Genomic DNA, 15,588 nt, shown 5'->3' on the forward strand with positions numbered 1-15,588 from the left:
ATTTTTATTTTTTATTTTGAGATGGAACCTTGCTAAGTTGTTCAACTGTCCAGGCTGAGTTTGAACTTACCATCATCTGACCTCTGCCTCTTAAGAGTGCAGAGATTACGGCCATGTCACAATGCCCAGGAAAGTAACTGCCTTTTAAGCACACTGAGTCTCACAAAATTGCGACTGAAGTCTACATCTTATATTTATTTTATTTTTGCATACATTTGTCTGTATCATGCTTCCATTGTTAAGATTTGTTTCTGTATTCTATTTAGTTGCATGAACAGTTACATCTGCATGGTTATCACACCTTATTTGAGAGATGAGAAAAACAGCCCTAAATATATAAGTAAACTTATCTTTTCTCTAAGCTCTTGACTTTTTCCCTATTGTTAAAACTAACACAGTTTGTAATAATGGCTTATTGCTATTACTATTTCATATCACAATAAATATCCAGTGGTTTAAATAAAAGATGCTATAAGTATAATGCAAAGACTAAAACAATTAGCTATGTAATCTAGGGCCAGGGATTTAGCTCATAGCATAAGCACCTGCCTTGCAAGTGCATGGTCGTGAGTTTGATCCCCGGCACCAAAAAAAAAAAAAAAAAAAAAAAAAAAAATTAGCTATGCAAACTTAATCTACCAGTGTTTACTTTTTAAAGGCAAATGAGTTTAGTTTATTGTGTTCTACGGGTGAGTTTACTTTTTTTAAAAATTAATCTTCAGGGGCTGGGGATTTAGCTTAGTGGTATAAGCATCTGCTTGGCAAGCATAACGTCGTAAGTTCAATTCCTGGTACCCTACTCCTCCCCCAAAAAAATCAATCTTCAGCGCTGGGCATGGCAGTACATGCCTGAAATAGTACATGCCTGAAATCCTCACACTCAGGAGGCTGAGGCAGGAGGACCACCTACACTACCTGAAGTCAGCCTACACTACCTAATGAATTCAAAGCCAGTCTGAGCTACAAAGCAAGATCCTCTCTCAAAAAAATTAATCTTCAACAATTTACACCTGTGAGGAACAATAAACAAAAATATCAACCAAACCAACTATTTTTAATAGTTGTCAAGAGAGTCGCAAAGACAATAAAAGACATTATTTCTATCCTTTTAAAGACATTATAGTCTTAACAAAAGATTCAGTAAGAAATAACAACACAGACTTGGCTTTGTGGGACACATTTGTAATACCAGCAATTGGAAAGCTGAGGTAGGAGGATCACCTTGAGTTTGAGGCCAGCCTGGACCACCTAGTGAGATCAAGGCCAGCCTGACCTACAAAGAAGATCCTATGTCAAAAAACAAAACAAATGCACACAAAATAGAAGACACAAAAATGCATGAGTAATTTGTTTTTAAATACACATCACTACATAAACCAATAACTATGCATACATATATAATGTTATCCCCCATATCACTCGTTCTGTTCCATGTCCTAAGCTACTGTGTATAGTTTTCCAGAGGTTTTACTCTGAGGTCTACAGGTTGGTCTCCTATAATCAGTAAAGTTCTACAACCTCTCTCTTATTCAGTACTGGTGACTAAACTCAGGACTTTGCACACTTTAGGCAAGTGATCTATCACTGAGCTACACCCTCAGCCCTCTTTCTAAATTTTTATTTTGACACATGATTTTACTAGTTGCCCAAGCTGGTCTGGAACTTTTGGTCCTCCCACCTCAGCTTCCCGTCTAGCTGCGAATATAGTTTATGTGCCAACATGCTCAGCTGAGTTCCACAATTTTGGTTTTTGTCCTAATTCTCAAACCCTATTGACAGCAAAATTGTATTTCTGGCATGCTCAGAAACAAGAATTAAGAGAAAAACAGACATACAGTATTTATTTACTATTTGTGGTGCTGTGAGTTGAAGCTGGGCCTCTGCAATGAGCTCCATCCCCAGCCTTTTTTCTTTTTCATTCTGAGACAGGGTCTCACACAGTCACTAAGCCCAAGCTGGGCTCCAAATTTCCATCCTCCTCCCTCAATCTTCCAGTGTGCTGAGATCACAGAACTATACTACCATGACTGGCTCAATATAGTATTTCTTTAATATGTAAATTGTTACTTCTCCTTCATCTTTGTTTTCCTACTCATTATATTCTGGTCATACACACTAGCAACTCCTTAACCTAAGTAGCAATCCTATAATCCACAACTACATACCTGTGAGCTGGGTTGCTTGGGTTCATCCATTCTCCCAGGAGACTCACTTCTGGCTCTGTATCTCTCGGTCTGGGCAACCACACTGCCGGAGGGGCTAAATCTGTGGAAGAGGAGCACAAAGGGGACTAAAAGTAGTGTCAAAGAACTTCAAAAAAGATGATAGCTTCACATGGTGGTGCATGCCTCCCAGCAGGAATGAGGCTGAGGCAGGAGGATAACCGTGAGTTCACAGATGCCTGTACTCCACCGTGAGAATTTGTCTCAAAGAATCAAAGCAAAACCAAATAAAACAAAACAACAAGCCAAAAGCAAATAAAAAGGATGATGTTTCCTCTCTTTGCCCTATGTCTGAGGAAAGAACAAACATAACTGAGAAACACATCCTTTCATGGAGTCAATATAGGAGCTGGTATGAAATAAGGTTTGTCTTAGTATGCTTAAAAAACACAAAATGGGGGCTGGGGATTTAGCTCAGCGGCATAAGCGCCTGCCTTGCAAGCAGGCAGTCGTGAGTTCAATCCCTGGTACCGATAAAAACGAAAAAGACAAAAAAAAAACCAAAAACAAACAAACAAAAAAACACAAAATGACAAAGGACATAGATCATATGAACTGTTAAACTAAAGCCAAATATAGACTTTCTACCCTTACATAAGTACTGGGAGAGAGGTAAAAGAATAAACATTGAGTCTGCAATTTTATTTCCATTTACCCACTGTTTTTTGTTTCTTTTCACCAGAGTTCATGACAATCTGTATATATTTCAGACTGCTGATGTTGATTATGTAGGTGAAAAATGTTTGCATTTAAACTGATACTACTGATACAGTGCTAAATTTTTGAGACAGGATCTCACTATAATTCAGGCTACCCTTGAACTCACTATGTAGTCTAGGCTGGCCTCGAACTTGTAGCAATCCTTCTGCCTCAGCCTCCTGAGTGTTGGGATTATAGGTGTACACTGCCATGTTAGGTTAAGAATATTTTCTTTCATTTTTTTTGGTCTTTTTTGTTTTTATTGGTGCCAGGGATCGAACTCATGACTGCCTGCTTGCAAGACAGGCGCTTATGCCACTAAGCTAAATCCCCAGCCCCAAGAATATTTTCATTAAGGGCATACAAAGGAAAATACTCAAATCAGGATTTCCTGAAAGGGACATAGTAGACAGTACTAATCTGAATTCCTACAATATTTGTGTCTCTCAAAATCAGCTAGAAACCAAAGAAACAGCTTCTTTAGCTTTTATTGCTCCTTCAGTCAATCAATATTATTTATTTGTAAGAGAACAAATATTATCAATTTGAATTAGTAATTTTTTCCTTCAATTGACTGAGATCAAAACTAGTGCCTTAGCTGAGTGTAGTGGCACACGCTTGTAACCCCAGCACTCATGAGGTTGAGGCAGGAGGATTATTACAAATTTTAGACCAGCCTGGGCTACAAAGTGAGCTCAAGGCCAGTCTGAACTGCATAGCAAGACCCTGTCTCAAGAAAAGACAAACAAAAAATAAGCAAACAAAAGAAGTAGTGCCTTTTCTACAAAATAACAACAAACAAGGGCAAGTGGCAGCTGCCCCAGGGAGAGAACCAGTCTCCTGAGATCCATGCCATGCTGGAACTTAGGGCACTGGGAAACCAAGCAACCCACTCGCCTCTCTGGTACTCAGTCATGAGCCTACCAGTGCCTAATCACATCCCATTCTCTGCCCCCTCTGCCGTTAGCAAATGGGAGCCAGAGGTCTGAGCATCTCTTGGGAGGTTGACCATACGCAATATAACACATAGAAGGGATTTCCTTCTACCAGCTCTTTGAAGACAAATATTGTTATCACTGTTTTGCTTTGATATGATTAATGGTATTGCTCTATTCAATATTCTGTTTTGATAAGTTCTATAATGTTCTGTATTTGGTTTGATTTTGCTATACCTGATGGAAAGAACAACTATTGTGAAGATAACGAGATGTACTATAGTACCTATTACTGTTATCCCGGTAACCTGCTGTGACATTCTATACCAATTTCACTGCACTGTCTCAACTGGTTTTGTTCTGCCTTGTTCTGTTGTATTTCACCACCTTCAAAATAATAAAAATTTAAAAACAACAACAACAAACAAACAAAAAAAGTTCTTACAGTGATGGCAAAACTTGTTTTTTTTTGTACCAGAAATCAAACTCACAACCTCGCCAGGCAGGCACTGTGCCACTGAGCTCCAGGGCTTTCAATGACAACGAAGAGCCAACCGTATTGTGTGTGCCATAGGTTCGCTACCACTGTCTTAATGTATTCAACATATTAGAGAAAAGTGGCACAGTAGCACTGGTGGAAAGAAAAGGAGTACATCACCAAAAATAGAGAATGCATCATTAAATGACAAGTGATGGAATGAAAAACATCCCAAAAGCTTTTCTTTGGGGTTATTAATTTACAAAGAACAGGCACTAAAGCTACTATAGCTTCTCTAACTTAGTAGATAAAGGCAAAGAAAAACAGTAATGTAGATAAAGTGAACTCCCTAGGTCACCTACCTGTGGGCTAACCTACCAAGGAAGGGCAACGCTGCCAGATTCCCAGCTGAGGCTCAGGTCCCTGCCCGGAATCCCGAGGGAGCTGTGGCAATGACTGATCCCAGTGCGGAGGCGGCTGCTATCCTGATTCATGGAAGTGTCTAACTTTATCATAGTTCTCACAACACTGAATATTTCAGGACTAGGAGCTTCATGCTTTAAAAAAATAAGGATGCAAGTCTTTTGGCATACCTCCAGTTTCCCCAAAATCAACTCACTGTAGTTAAGAATATCAGGTAAGGAAGACACACTACAAAACAGAGGGCCCACTTAATGGTATCTGCACGTCAGTCAGTAAATGGGACAAGACAACAAACCTTACCTGTCGATTTCACTGCTTGTTGGCCGAGCCACTTTGGCTCCTGAAGACACTAAAGTGTAACTTTCCTGTCCTACAGAACTATGGCCTGTGGTGTCAATGACCATGGCTGTGACTTCCTCTGCACTACTCCCATCTTCTCCAGAAGGCTGATTCTCAGGCCCAAGCCACTCCTCCAGATTTTCAGTTTTGATGTGCACTGCTCCTAGAACCCTAATTTCATCATCGCTCCGGCCTCCCCGATCTGCTATGCCTGTCTCCACATACCACTGTCCCGCTCGGTTAATCCGGAGAATGGTCTCCCGGCTCTCTACATCAGAGCTTTGTTCAATTATCTGAGGGCTGGTGGATTCCTCAGGGGGACTTAGCTCTCTGATATCCAGCACAGCACTGACCTGTCCACGCCAGTTTCCCTTTGGGGTATTATGTCGTGGGCTAAGGGAACGGCTTAGGTTTGGTGTGTCTCTGTGAGACTCCGGAGGTCTCTCTTGATGCTTTGTCCTTGTTTGACTTAATTCTGCTTCAACTTCAGTCACGTTAATTTTGAAATGAATGCCCTCCAGGATCTGTGTGCACTTGTCTATAATATGCTGCATCTGCAGAAAACTGGCAGCTGTTAGGTAGCTGATGATATCTGCCAGTTGCAGGCAGATTCGCCCTGTGTAACAGAAAGAAAGAAGCTGTTCAAAAACAGTAGGGTTCTTGATGACTGAAATAGAGACAGTACTCATTTCATTCAAGGACATGTGATCCCGGAAATAGGGGGAGCTGGCAGCCAGTACCACTTTGTGAGCCCGAAAAGCTTGTCCTTGCACATTGACCACAATATCACAGAGTCGGCCCTGCATGCGCAGCTGGTTTAGGTGGCTGAGGACAGAGTTGCTGAAGTTAGGGATCTCCAACTGTATGTTCCCTCCTTTCTCCATGGTCATGCCTGAAGGTGCAGGGACACATTCAACCCTGCTGAAAAAAGAAACCATATTCTCACTAAGAATTACAATTTTACTCCCCTGATGCTTTCCAGTTCAAACATACTTTCCTAAAAACTTAAGTTATAACCATATGTTCCTTACTAATACAGTATACAGCATCAAAATAAAAATTCAAGGGGCCAGAGATATAGCTCAGGGGCATAAGTACCTGTCTGATGAGTACCAGGTCCTGAGTTCAATTTCCGGTACCAAAAAAACAAAAAACAAAACAAGGAACAAAATAAATGTTCAAGCTGGGCATGGTGGTGCAGGCCCATCATTCCAGCATTTGAGAGGCCAAGTCAGGAGAATTACAGCAAATTTGAGGCTAGCCTGGGCTTCACAGTGAGTTCAAGGCCAGCTTGAAATATAAAGCAAGACCCTGTCTCAAAAAACAAAAGTCCATATCGTTGCAAATTCGAAACCAATCTAGGCTATAGTGAGCTCAAGCCAGCCTGAACTGCATAGCGACACACACACACACACAAATTCAAGAGTGAAGAGCTAATCATAGATTATTTGGAGACATTATATAATCCCATGGCAATGTTACAACTTTAATAAGAAAAAAATTTGATGAACAAATGTAATTATATCTAGATGGGTTGATTAGATAGCTAACATTTTACTACATGCTGGCTGAGTTATGTTTATTACTTTACCAACTAATATTCCACAAGAATGAAGGACAGTATTTCTGAGCCTTAAGAGTCAGGGCTCCCACAAAAGCCTCTGGATAGGAGACAGAGGGGAACTCTAAATTAAAACAATTTTTTACTCAAGCTGCGGAGAATTTGAAGTTCATTTCTCAGAGTTAGGAAAGACTCCATAAATCTGCCTTTATCCAAATTCCAAATTGGGAATTTCATGGTGGTGGTAATCAACCTTGCTTTGAAAATGCACTTCTGAAATTTATTTCCCTACAACTCATATTTTAGAACTAGAGCATTTATATAAAAGACCAACATTTTTATACTAAAAGATTGCTACTGTCCAATACTCTTCAGTAGCTGAAAGTACACTTTGTATAAAACCCAACAGAAGAACAATGATTGAAGCCCAATACGCATTCGCTTATCTATAAATCCGTAAGATACTACATAGTTGCCTAAGACCTCAAACTTCAGGAAACTTACCCTGACAAGCCCACAGTATTGCCCGATCTATGCACACTTAGCAGTAAACAGGAAAGTGTATACACTGCTTTCAAGAACCAACGTAGCCAATCTGACCTTTTTTCAAAGCGTTTTTGTTTTGAAACTTTTAATCCAGTAAGAGTCTCTGTCGTTGCCATCATGCATTCAGATGTGTTTATTTTGGAGCCTACACCAGCGCCTTTTTTGTTTGCTCTTTCCGGCAATTCCCCAGTGAGGAGGAAGCCCTTGGAGTAAAGTCTCTCTCTACCGTCGGCACTGGCATGGTGACAGCTGTAAGAGGGAGAACCGGGAACCGCATGGGGTTGGCCACTCTGGTACCCGAGCAGCTTTCGCCTCCGTGAGGAAGCTGGGGGACAGGAAACTGGCCGAGGAGCGCACTGTCACCAAGGAACTTGGCACCACGGGTGCAAATTGAAGGACCGCACGGCGAGCGCAAAGGTGAGCGCGAAGGGCTGGGAAGGGGGCGGCGCCCCGGGAGCGGAGCGCGGCGGCAGGCGCCCGCGAGGAGCCGCCCCGAGGTGGGTGTGTGTATCTGGGTGTGTCCCTCGCGGCGGGGAGGGGGCCGCCCAGCCCGGGGCCGTGAGGGGGCGGGTCCCGCAGCGCCGCCCCGGGCCGGGCCAAAAAAGTGGAAGGTCGCTGAGTGCCTGGAGCAGAGGCGGGGGCAAAGCGGCTGAGCGCCCTGGGAGCGGGCTGTGGCGGAGACAGGGCGAGGTGGCCGCGGGACAGGGCAGCAGAACCGGGGTGCGGGGCCCGAGCCCAGTCAAAGAACGGTACCTACCTCCGGGGGTGGAAATGGGCCGGAATGGGCCGGAACACCGTCCCGGAAGTGAAACCCCCCGCCCCCACCCCCGGAGCGGGCGACGTGCCGGAAGGAAATCACTCACCCTCACACCGCCCCTCCCCCTCCCCCACCGCTTTCGGTCCTGTGCTCGCGCCCCCTCCCCTTGGCTCTTGCTGCTCCCTCCAGAGGAGCGCAAGAGCCCTGCGTCACGCTGGCGACTTTGTTCCCGCCCACAAGGGGGAGGTGGGCGGGACATGGAGCCGAGTGTGGGGGCGGGAGGAATTTGAGGAAAGAAATGAGGATCGGGAAGGGCGCCTGAGAGAAGCGTGCGCCGTGACGTCACGAAACGTTCGTATATAAACGGCGACAGGCGCCATCTCGTTCTTTCAGCGGCTTGACTTGGTCTGCGGTGGCTTGCGGAAGTTAACTTGGGCTTTGTCGTGTTTACGATCTTGCTCTTTTCCTCTTTGGAGGCGAACTTGTGGCCTTTAATATATGAAAGGCAAGCTTTCTGGCGCTGAGCCATTTTGTCTTTGGGTTTGGTGAATCGTCTTGATTTTTGGGATCTTGGCCTCTTTTTTGAGGTCACGTAAAACTTGTGTTTCTAGGTCAGTCTCTTGTAGGGATCAAGATAGGGGAGTTCTGCGTTGGGTGCCGACGCAATCTTAATTAACTGTGAGGGTTGTTGGAGCGCAGCTACGGAGGTTTGGGCTCGCGTGCCTTGCTCATGATGAAGCCTGTGTTGGTAGGGACATCTGAGTGCTGATGAATGCCAACGGCTCTGATGGCGGCGCATGCAGAGTCACCCGAGTTTTCCTAACCTAGACCTGATCTATTTGCTTGAGCTCGGAAGGTCTTGTGGAGCCCACGTGTATCTCTAGTAACTGCATTCCGCAGTGCAGCATTTATTAGGCTCCAGGGTTGGTTCTTAACTGATTCAAATACTGTTCAGTTATACTGTCTGAAGGGGCTAGAAATCGTGTATGTTCGCTAAGTGCTCCCTCGCTGAGCTGACCTCTGATGGAAGTTGTGGGTCGTATGAGCTAGCTGCATATGTGATAGAAGAAATAAGGCTATTAGTTTAGCAGGTTAAATGCCTATCTATATTTTCATTAGGAATGATGCTGTACGGGAGGAATGTGGCGTTTGATGGCATTATATGGCCAGGTAAGAAAGTGAAATGTGGAGAGAAATAGTTCTTGCCTTAAGCCTGTGATGCTTAATACAGAGTAGTGGACAGAAGGGATTTCTGAAACGTTTGCTTCTGAGGCTTTGAGACTTACAAAGAGGTATTAATTTTTGATCTGAAGACGCTCATTTTTTGTTTTTTGTTTTCTAGTTAAGTGCCAAGGAAAGATGAGAACTCAAGTAAGTTTTAGTTTCCTCATGAGGGAAATAAGGGGGAAAAACAAGTGCCACAATGATGACATTATATTTGCTACTCTTGACTGTCAGAATGACGATAATCTTAACCACCATTATCCTAACTGAGGCACAGAAAACACAGATTTGGGGAACGTAGCAATGTCACTTAAGTTCACTAAGCTGTTTTATTCTAGGTCCTAAACAACAAGCCTCCATCCCTGGGGATAGAGGTGAGAAAGTTTTCAGTCACTGTTGATGCAGTACTGTGCTCAGCTTAATTGTATAATCTTGCCTTGTTTTGATGACTAAAAAGTTAACTGGTAGAGAGGATGAATAAACAGATACTATGATGGTTGCATAGTTCAGCAGATAAATCATGAAGAGATTTACCCATTTGTCTGATGTATCTGGGATTGATGAGTTTTGTACCACTTAGTATTAAAAGTTATTTTCTAATGTATTTAAATTTTTTCATAGGTATCGGAAAGCCAGAAGTTAAAATGGTGAGTGAAATTACCCAACTTGAACATGGATGACAGGGCAAACTACTAAAGGCACAAAATAATGACATTTTAGGGGAGTGTATTTTAACGTAGTTGGCAGCTTTACTGTGGCTCCTGAGTGCTTGAGAAAAATGCAGTTTCTTGTCCTGTAACTATTTGTAAGACTAAATGCACCCTGGATGATGATAAGCAAATACTGACTGAACTATGAAGGTCTCAATTAGCTCTAACTGATCTTGGGCATTGTTAGTTTTGTAGGGAGAAAATTTGTCTTTGGCTATTCTAAGCCCCATTCTTTCTTCATAGGTGGAGTTTGACTTAACTGGACCAGCTTTACTTGAGTAAGTGTTTGGAAACTTTAGATTGAAAACTGTATGCTTAAGTGGCATGCTTTCTGACTGGTTTAATAACTCCTGTTTGATAATGGATGTTGATTTAACTATTTACTGAGCATGCTCTGTATGGGGTTTTTGTAATGATGTTGATCAAATGTCTGACCTGAAAACGAGCATGTGGACAAATTTAACGCTGAATAACCCTATGACAAATAATGAAGAGAAATAAAATGGTTTTTAGCATGTTAATGAGAATTGTCCTGTTTTTATTCTAGATAATTATTACACATCTGGATGACTTGCTTTGGTAAGGAAATAAAAAGAAAATGGTTCTGTTTTCCCAATATACAATACTTAGAGGTCTGATCTTTACTGTAGCTAATAATAATCTTTGACACTGATTCCAGTTCCTATTCAGTATAATAGAAAGCTATTAAAACAGTGAGTGAATCTGTTAGCCTTTTCAAAGTTAGTATTGGACTGTTACGAAATGGTATCTAAAACTAAACTTGTTTTTCAGGTCCAGATTATGAAGATTTTTATAAAGGTATACACATTTTAATTTAATTACTTAACCAGGTAACCCAAGATTCTGTTAGTGATGAAGTTTAAATAGATGGGAATCTCTCTGAGAGAGAATGAAGCTTAATTTCAAACTGAAACAGTAATTGGGAAATCTTTTAGGAAAATCACCTCTGAACATCATCTTTAATTAAACTGAAATTTTTCAGGTACTCTGAGTCACCTTGGCTATGATGCAGTGCAAGCAGTGTACAGAAAGGTTAGCAAATTTCTGTTGGGGATTCAACCCAGGGTAATGCTGCTGGGTGAGTGCTCTACTACTGAGCTACACCTGTAGCCCTCAAGCCTCACTAAGTCATCTGAAAGCCAATACAGTGATGATAACATAGTTCAGCAGACTAATGCTGATGAACAATCACAAGTCTTTCGCTCCTATCTGATGTATCTGGCTGCAACAATCCAACTTTAGCCTACAAATTTAACTTTTGTTGCCCCTTAGAAACCGTTGAGGGACTTGGATCACTTGTATTACACATGTCTTCTGTCTTTGTCTTTCTTCCCAGCTACAGAATTAAGGATTGAAGATAAGCCAAGCATGGTGTCTCATGGCTATCCTCCCATCTAGCAAGATGATGACTTGAGCCCAAGTTCAAGGTCAGCCTGGACAATGTAGGAAGAATGAACTTCATCTCTTAAAAGAACTCACAGTTGAAGTGGAGGTTAATTTGTTATACATGCACGAACTAGTAGGGTTATACCAGATAAGTTATTGCTGGTTATATAGTTAGAATGACTAAAGAGGGGGATTAAGTAGACCAGTTTTATTGGTGGAAAGGGCTTAGATTGAGCTCAGGGCCTAATGCAGGTGAAAGGCACATGCTTTAGCACAGAGCTGTGCCACACTTTAAAGTTTTTTTTTTTTTTTCTCTTTTCTGAATAGGTAACTATTGTTATACTGAAATCTTTAAGGTAAGATAACTTGGCTGTGTATATTATATTTTGCTGTTACATAACCAATGATGTGATGATTCTGCCAAATGAAGCAAAATGATATCACTTATAAAACCGTTCCATTTTAATTCTGAGGTTACAGTACTAATAAGCATCACAGAGTTCTTTTTTTCCATGATTAATACATAATTCTAATTTTTTTCAGGACTTTATGGCATCAGGTGTACCCTTAGAAAGGTGAGAATTCAGAATAGCAGTACTGTTCCTGTTCCAGAATATATGATGATCTCATCTCAACTTGAACTCTCTCACTGATTAATTAATTGATGATGAGAAAGATCTGATATTCTGTATTTCCCAGCTGTTTATAAGTTGAAGTCTGGAAACTGGACTAAAACTGTATCTTTATTGCAGGCAATCAGATGGATGTTCATTGAAGAGAAGATTGTAACGTTAATTTTAATAAATTTGTGCAAACTATCTGGAGAAGTGAAGTGCATTTTCTGATGTTGAGGACTGAACCTAGGGATATGGGACTACAAATAAATGTATTTAAAATTAAATGTGGTGGCAGTGATTTCGTTCCACACCATACATGCCTAACTACATGCAAAGTCATGAGTTTGATGCCCAGCAAAACAAATGGGGTAAGGAAAGAGGTAGGTGCACAACTCATACTCAGTGGTACTACTTCATTTCACAAGAGCCATGTAATGGAGCAAGGAAAATATCTTAGAATATGCAGTTTTGGCCTCTTTCTGTTATGTGAGGACTGACAAAGCCAAATCTTAAGTAAGTCCATTCTGAAACTGTAAGTGACCAGCTTTTCGCAAGTAAATGTTTATGCTAAAGTTGGGTGTCAAACAGCTGGGTATATCAAAATCGTCTTCCAGATGGGTTTTTTGAGTTAGGATTTCACTACACAGTTCAGGCTGGCTTCAAGCACTGCAGTCCTGCCTTAGACTCGCAAGTGCTGGGATTACAGGTGTGTGCCACCTTGCCTGGCATTTTTAAAAAGCCTTTAGTGCACCCTAGGAAACTGCTGTTAGGCAACATTCTCATTCTTCTGGCTCAGCCATTTCTGCATATATCTTTATCCTGTCTGTTTTGAACATTGCACAGTATGGGAAGTATACCAGCTCTGGTGTTCTTAAACCCTATAACCTACTGGGGCATACACAGTGGCTTTGTGCAGTGCCCTCAGCTGCTGCAGGTGTTAACACTTTAGCCACCTTAACGAAGGTGTTTTGTGGGGTTTTTTTTTTTTTTTTGGTGGGGGTCATAGTCTCCCAATATCTTATCCTACCTCAGCCTTTGAAGTGCGGGGAATATGCCGTCATGGCCCTTAACACTTCACCACCATAATTGAGATCGCCCTGGGCAGCTTACTAAGACTGTTCTAATAGTTAAGCATGCTTAACAATACAAAGGCCCTGAGTTTAATTCCTAGTGTTAGCAAAAAGTATCCCAGGGAGTGAACAGGTTGGTGGTTTTTTTGGGACAGGGTCTGCAGTTCAGGCTGGCCTTGGGCTCACTTTGCAGTCCAGGCTGGTCTCTTAAGTGCTAGGATTATATAGGAGTACACCACCTTGCCCAGCTGAGTGAACATGGTTCCCATGATTCTGGTTGTAAGTTTGAAAATCAAATTTGGTTTGATAAGGATGAACATTGAACCTAGCCATTACATTTTATTGGGTTCTCTTTGAACTTGGTTTGGGGCCAGAATTGCAGAAAGATCATGAATTGAGGTATGGTTAATTGGGGGCCTGCTAAATATTAGCATCCCTGTGCCTGCTCACTCAGCTCAATAACTTCAGACAGGCTGGCCTTGAACTCACTCTGTGACCTATTAGTGTTGGTGATTTGCTTGCCTCCCAAGTAGTCACCATACTTGGCTTCAGGGACATTTTTTTCCCCCTAACGACATTGTAAGTGACCCTGAGATTTTTTTTCCTTTTTATCGGTACCAGGGATCCAACTCACGACTGCCTGCTTGCAAGGCAGGTGCTTATGCCGCTGAGCTAAATACCCAGGCCCAACCCTGAGGCTTATTAAAAAGTTTGAAAATTGCTAGCCTACAGGTTAAGTAACTAAAGCCAAGATTATGTGCCAAGGAGTGGTAAAACCAGGAATTACATCCAGGAGTATCCAACTCAACAATTTTCAGTAATTTTAAATAGACATCTGATTCAGATTTACAGATGTATATTTTCTGGGGGTACTTTTTTTTTTTTTTTTTTTGTTTTTGTCTTTCTCGTTTTTATCGGTACCAGGGATCGAACTCCCGACCGCACACTTGGCGTTTATGCCGCTGAGCTAAATCCCCAGCCCCTACCTTTTTTTTTTTTTTTTTTGTATTGGGGATCAAACTCACAACCTTGTGCTTGCCTGGCAGGTGCTTATGCTGCTGAGCTAAATCTCGGATTTTTGTCTTTTTGCGAGGTCTCACTATGCAGGTCAGGATGGCCTTGAATTCACTTTGTAGCCCAGGCTGGCTTTAAACTTGCAACAATCCTTCTCAGCCTCCTGAGTGCTGAGATTACAGGTGTGTGCCACCACAGCCAGCCCCAGATGGCACTGTTAGATCTATTTACTGTGTGCATGGTTAGCTAGGAAAAAAATATCCTTAAGGCAACATCCTTAAAATTAATGTTTAACAAAAACCAAGATCAGTATTACAGATCAGTTTGTTTCTTCACAAGGAATTGGAAAAAAAAAAAAAAAAGCTATATAGATACTGTTTTCTTTCTTTGGTACCAGGGATCAAACTTGTGACCGTATGTTTGTCAGGCAGGCTCTTATACCACCGAGCTACATCTTTGGCCCCTTTTTCCTTTCTTTTTAATACTGTTTTCAATGCAAACAGCGCAAACTGATCCTAACAGACTACATCTGACAGGTCTCTCCCCAACAAGGAGAACTGTGGACAAAGCTGTCTTTAATGATTGTTGCTGTTGCAGCTGGCAGTTCCTTTTTTTTTTCCATTCAGTGCTAAGCATTAAACCAAGGATCTTGGCACACACATAAGTAAGCTCTTCCACTAAACTGTACCTCCAGCCCCACAAAAATACAGAATTTTAGCCCACTGCAAGAACGGCTTTATTTACATTTGTCAGGAATTTAGAATAAGCATTTTTCTTAACAGTTCTGAAGAAAAGCTGAGTAATCCCTTTCGTTTGAAGACAGGATTGTTTGACTCTTGGGACCCTAGGATCTTTGACATTTATATCATAGGAAGTATCTGGATTAAATGGATGCCATTTGTAACATTTCAAATAGCAGGCAGAACTGAACACTCCTTGTCAAGAAAAGTACCCTGCCAGTGAGCTGTTTCTGGTTTGCATAAAAGGGAAAGCTTTGGTAAGACTAAATTTAAAGAAAATTAACTTACAGCAATCCAGATGTCTGCAGTAGGGAAGGACACTGATATGTACATAGCCTTTTCAGTGTCACAAATTAGACTTCTAGGTGGAAACTATTTTTGAACAAATTACTCCATTAGCACATCAAGAAAAAAGGAATATCTGGCTAGGGATTTAGCTCAGTGGCATAAGCACCTGCCAGGCAAGCACAAGGTCATGAGTTCAATCACTGTACCAAAGGGGAAAAAAAGGGATATAAGATGGGTATTTAATGTTTGTAAATCAAAGGCACCTTACGGGAAAATGGAAGATCAAGTAATTTAAAACTCATCAAGGCCTTATTTCCATTTTGTGGTATATATTATGAAAGAGTTTTGGTCCAGACAGGACACTGTAGCCGGTGGTGGGACCAAGGAGCTCCTATCTCCCCCACCCCTAGGAATTTACCTGTGACTTCAGCTTCCCCGCCCCTAGGAATTTACCTGTGGCGCCAAACAAAGACCAATGGGCTACCCGTGCATCCCTAATGCCCTCTTAGGTTCCATTCCAAACCAAGGCTACTTATATAGACCACGTGTCCGCCAGAG

At 41.9% G+C, this 15,588-nt stretch overlaps 1 protein-coding gene, 1 long non-coding RNA gene and 10 other non-coding genes across 22 annotated transcripts in view; 11 read left to right on the top strand and 1 right to left on the bottom strand.

The window, feature by feature from the left end:
• The window catches only part of Zbtb37 (zinc finger and BTB domain containing 37), a 26,684-nt gene extending 18,612 nt beyond the window's left edge, over nucleotides 1-8,072 (bottom strand). Inside the window, exons 1-3 of one of the 7 annotated variants that reach the window (XM_003474691.5) lie at nucleotides 7,961-8,072; nucleotides 5,058-6,014; nucleotides 2,166-2,265 (exon numbers count right to left, since the gene is read on the bottom strand). In XM_003474691.5, coding sequence (XP_003474739.1) covers nucleotides 2,166-2,265; nucleotides 5,058-5,986 — 1,029 coding nt within the window. In that variant the 5' untranslated portion in view covers nucleotides 5,987-6,014; nucleotides 7,961-8,072. Of the gene's footprint in view, nucleotides 1-2,165; nucleotides 2,266-5,053; nucleotides 6,018-7,161; nucleotides 7,436-7,960 lie in introns of those variants that run through there. The other 6 variants (XM_013158025.3, XM_063239952.1, XM_063239951.1 and 3 more) reach the window with 6 other exon arrangements.
• On the top strand, nucleotides 7,438-12,202 carry LOC101787160 (uncharacterized). Of its 5 annotated transcripts, none has more exons than XR_010044482.1 (13): nucleotides 7,438-7,620; nucleotides 9,080-9,130; nucleotides 9,303-9,331; nucleotides 9,523-9,558; nucleotides 9,806-9,831; nucleotides 10,138-10,172; nucleotides 10,442-10,473; nucleotides 10,687-10,713; nucleotides 10,898-10,947; nucleotides 11,252-11,342; nucleotides 11,629-11,657; nucleotides 11,845-11,876; nucleotides 12,054-12,202. It is a non-coding gene; the product is annotated as an uncharacterized LOC101787160 (long non-coding RNA). The 5 variants fall into 5 exon arrangements; XR_002792455.2 differs by lacking the exon at nucleotides 7,438-7,620 and adding an exon at nucleotides 8,146-8,571; XR_010044485.1 differs by lacking the exons at nucleotides 7,438-7,620; nucleotides 11,629-11,657 and adding an exon at nucleotides 8,130-8,571.
• On the top strand, nucleotides 8,680-8,757 carry LOC111758363 (small nucleolar RNA SNORD74). Its single transcript, XR_002792549.1, has one exon. It is a non-coding gene; the product is annotated as a small nucleolar RNA SNORD74 (small nucleolar RNA).
• Nucleotides 9,171-9,235, top strand: LOC111758320 (small nucleolar RNA SNORD75). Its single transcript, XR_002792512.1, has one exon. It is a non-coding gene; the product is annotated as a small nucleolar RNA SNORD75 (small nucleolar RNA).
• LOC111758355 (small nucleolar RNA SNORD24) lies at nucleotides 9,377-9,458 on the top strand. The gene has a single exon (XR_002792541.1). It is a non-coding gene; the product is annotated as a small nucleolar RNA SNORD24 (small nucleolar RNA).
• LOC111758317 (small nucleolar RNA SNORD77) lies at nucleotides 9,670-9,737 on the top strand. The gene has a single exon (XR_002792510.1). It is a non-coding gene; the product is annotated as a small nucleolar RNA SNORD77 (small nucleolar RNA).
• LOC111758364 (small nucleolar RNA SNORD44) lies at nucleotides 10,006-10,067 on the top strand. Its single transcript, XR_002792550.1, has one exon. It is a non-coding gene; the product is annotated as a small nucleolar RNA SNORD44 (small nucleolar RNA).
• On the top strand, nucleotides 10,302-10,367 carry LOC111758318 (small nucleolar RNA SNORD78). Its single transcript, XR_002792511.1, has one exon. It is a non-coding gene; the product is annotated as a small nucleolar RNA SNORD78 (small nucleolar RNA).
• Nucleotides 10,757-10,833, top strand: LOC111758358 (small nucleolar RNA SNORD79). Its single transcript, XR_002792544.1, has one exon. It is a non-coding gene; the product is annotated as a small nucleolar RNA SNORD79 (small nucleolar RNA).
• Nucleotides 11,055-11,136, top strand: LOC111758365 (small nucleolar RNA snR60/Z15/Z230/Z193/J17). The gene has a single exon (XR_002792551.1). It is a non-coding gene; the product is annotated as a small nucleolar RNA snR60/Z15/Z230/Z193/J17 (small nucleolar RNA).
• On the top strand, nucleotides 11,700-11,777 carry LOC111758362 (small nucleolar RNA SNORD47). The gene has a single exon (XR_002792548.1). It is a non-coding gene; the product is annotated as a small nucleolar RNA SNORD47 (small nucleolar RNA).
• On the top strand, nucleotides 11,911-11,990 carry LOC111758357 (small nucleolar RNA SNORD81). Its single transcript, XR_002792543.1, has one exon. It is a non-coding gene; the product is annotated as a small nucleolar RNA SNORD81 (small nucleolar RNA).
• Nucleotides 12,203-15,588: the final 3,386 nt, after the last annotated feature.

This window comes from Cavia porcellus, unplaced genomic scaffold, assembly GCF_034190915.1.
Source record: "Cavia porcellus strain 051 isolate PalLab524CR breed Dunkin Hartley unplaced genomic scaffold, mCavPor4.1 scaffold_29, whole genome shotgun sequence".
NCBI classification, from domain to species: Eukaryota; Metazoa; Chordata; class Mammalia; order Rodentia; family Caviidae; genus Cavia; species Cavia porcellus.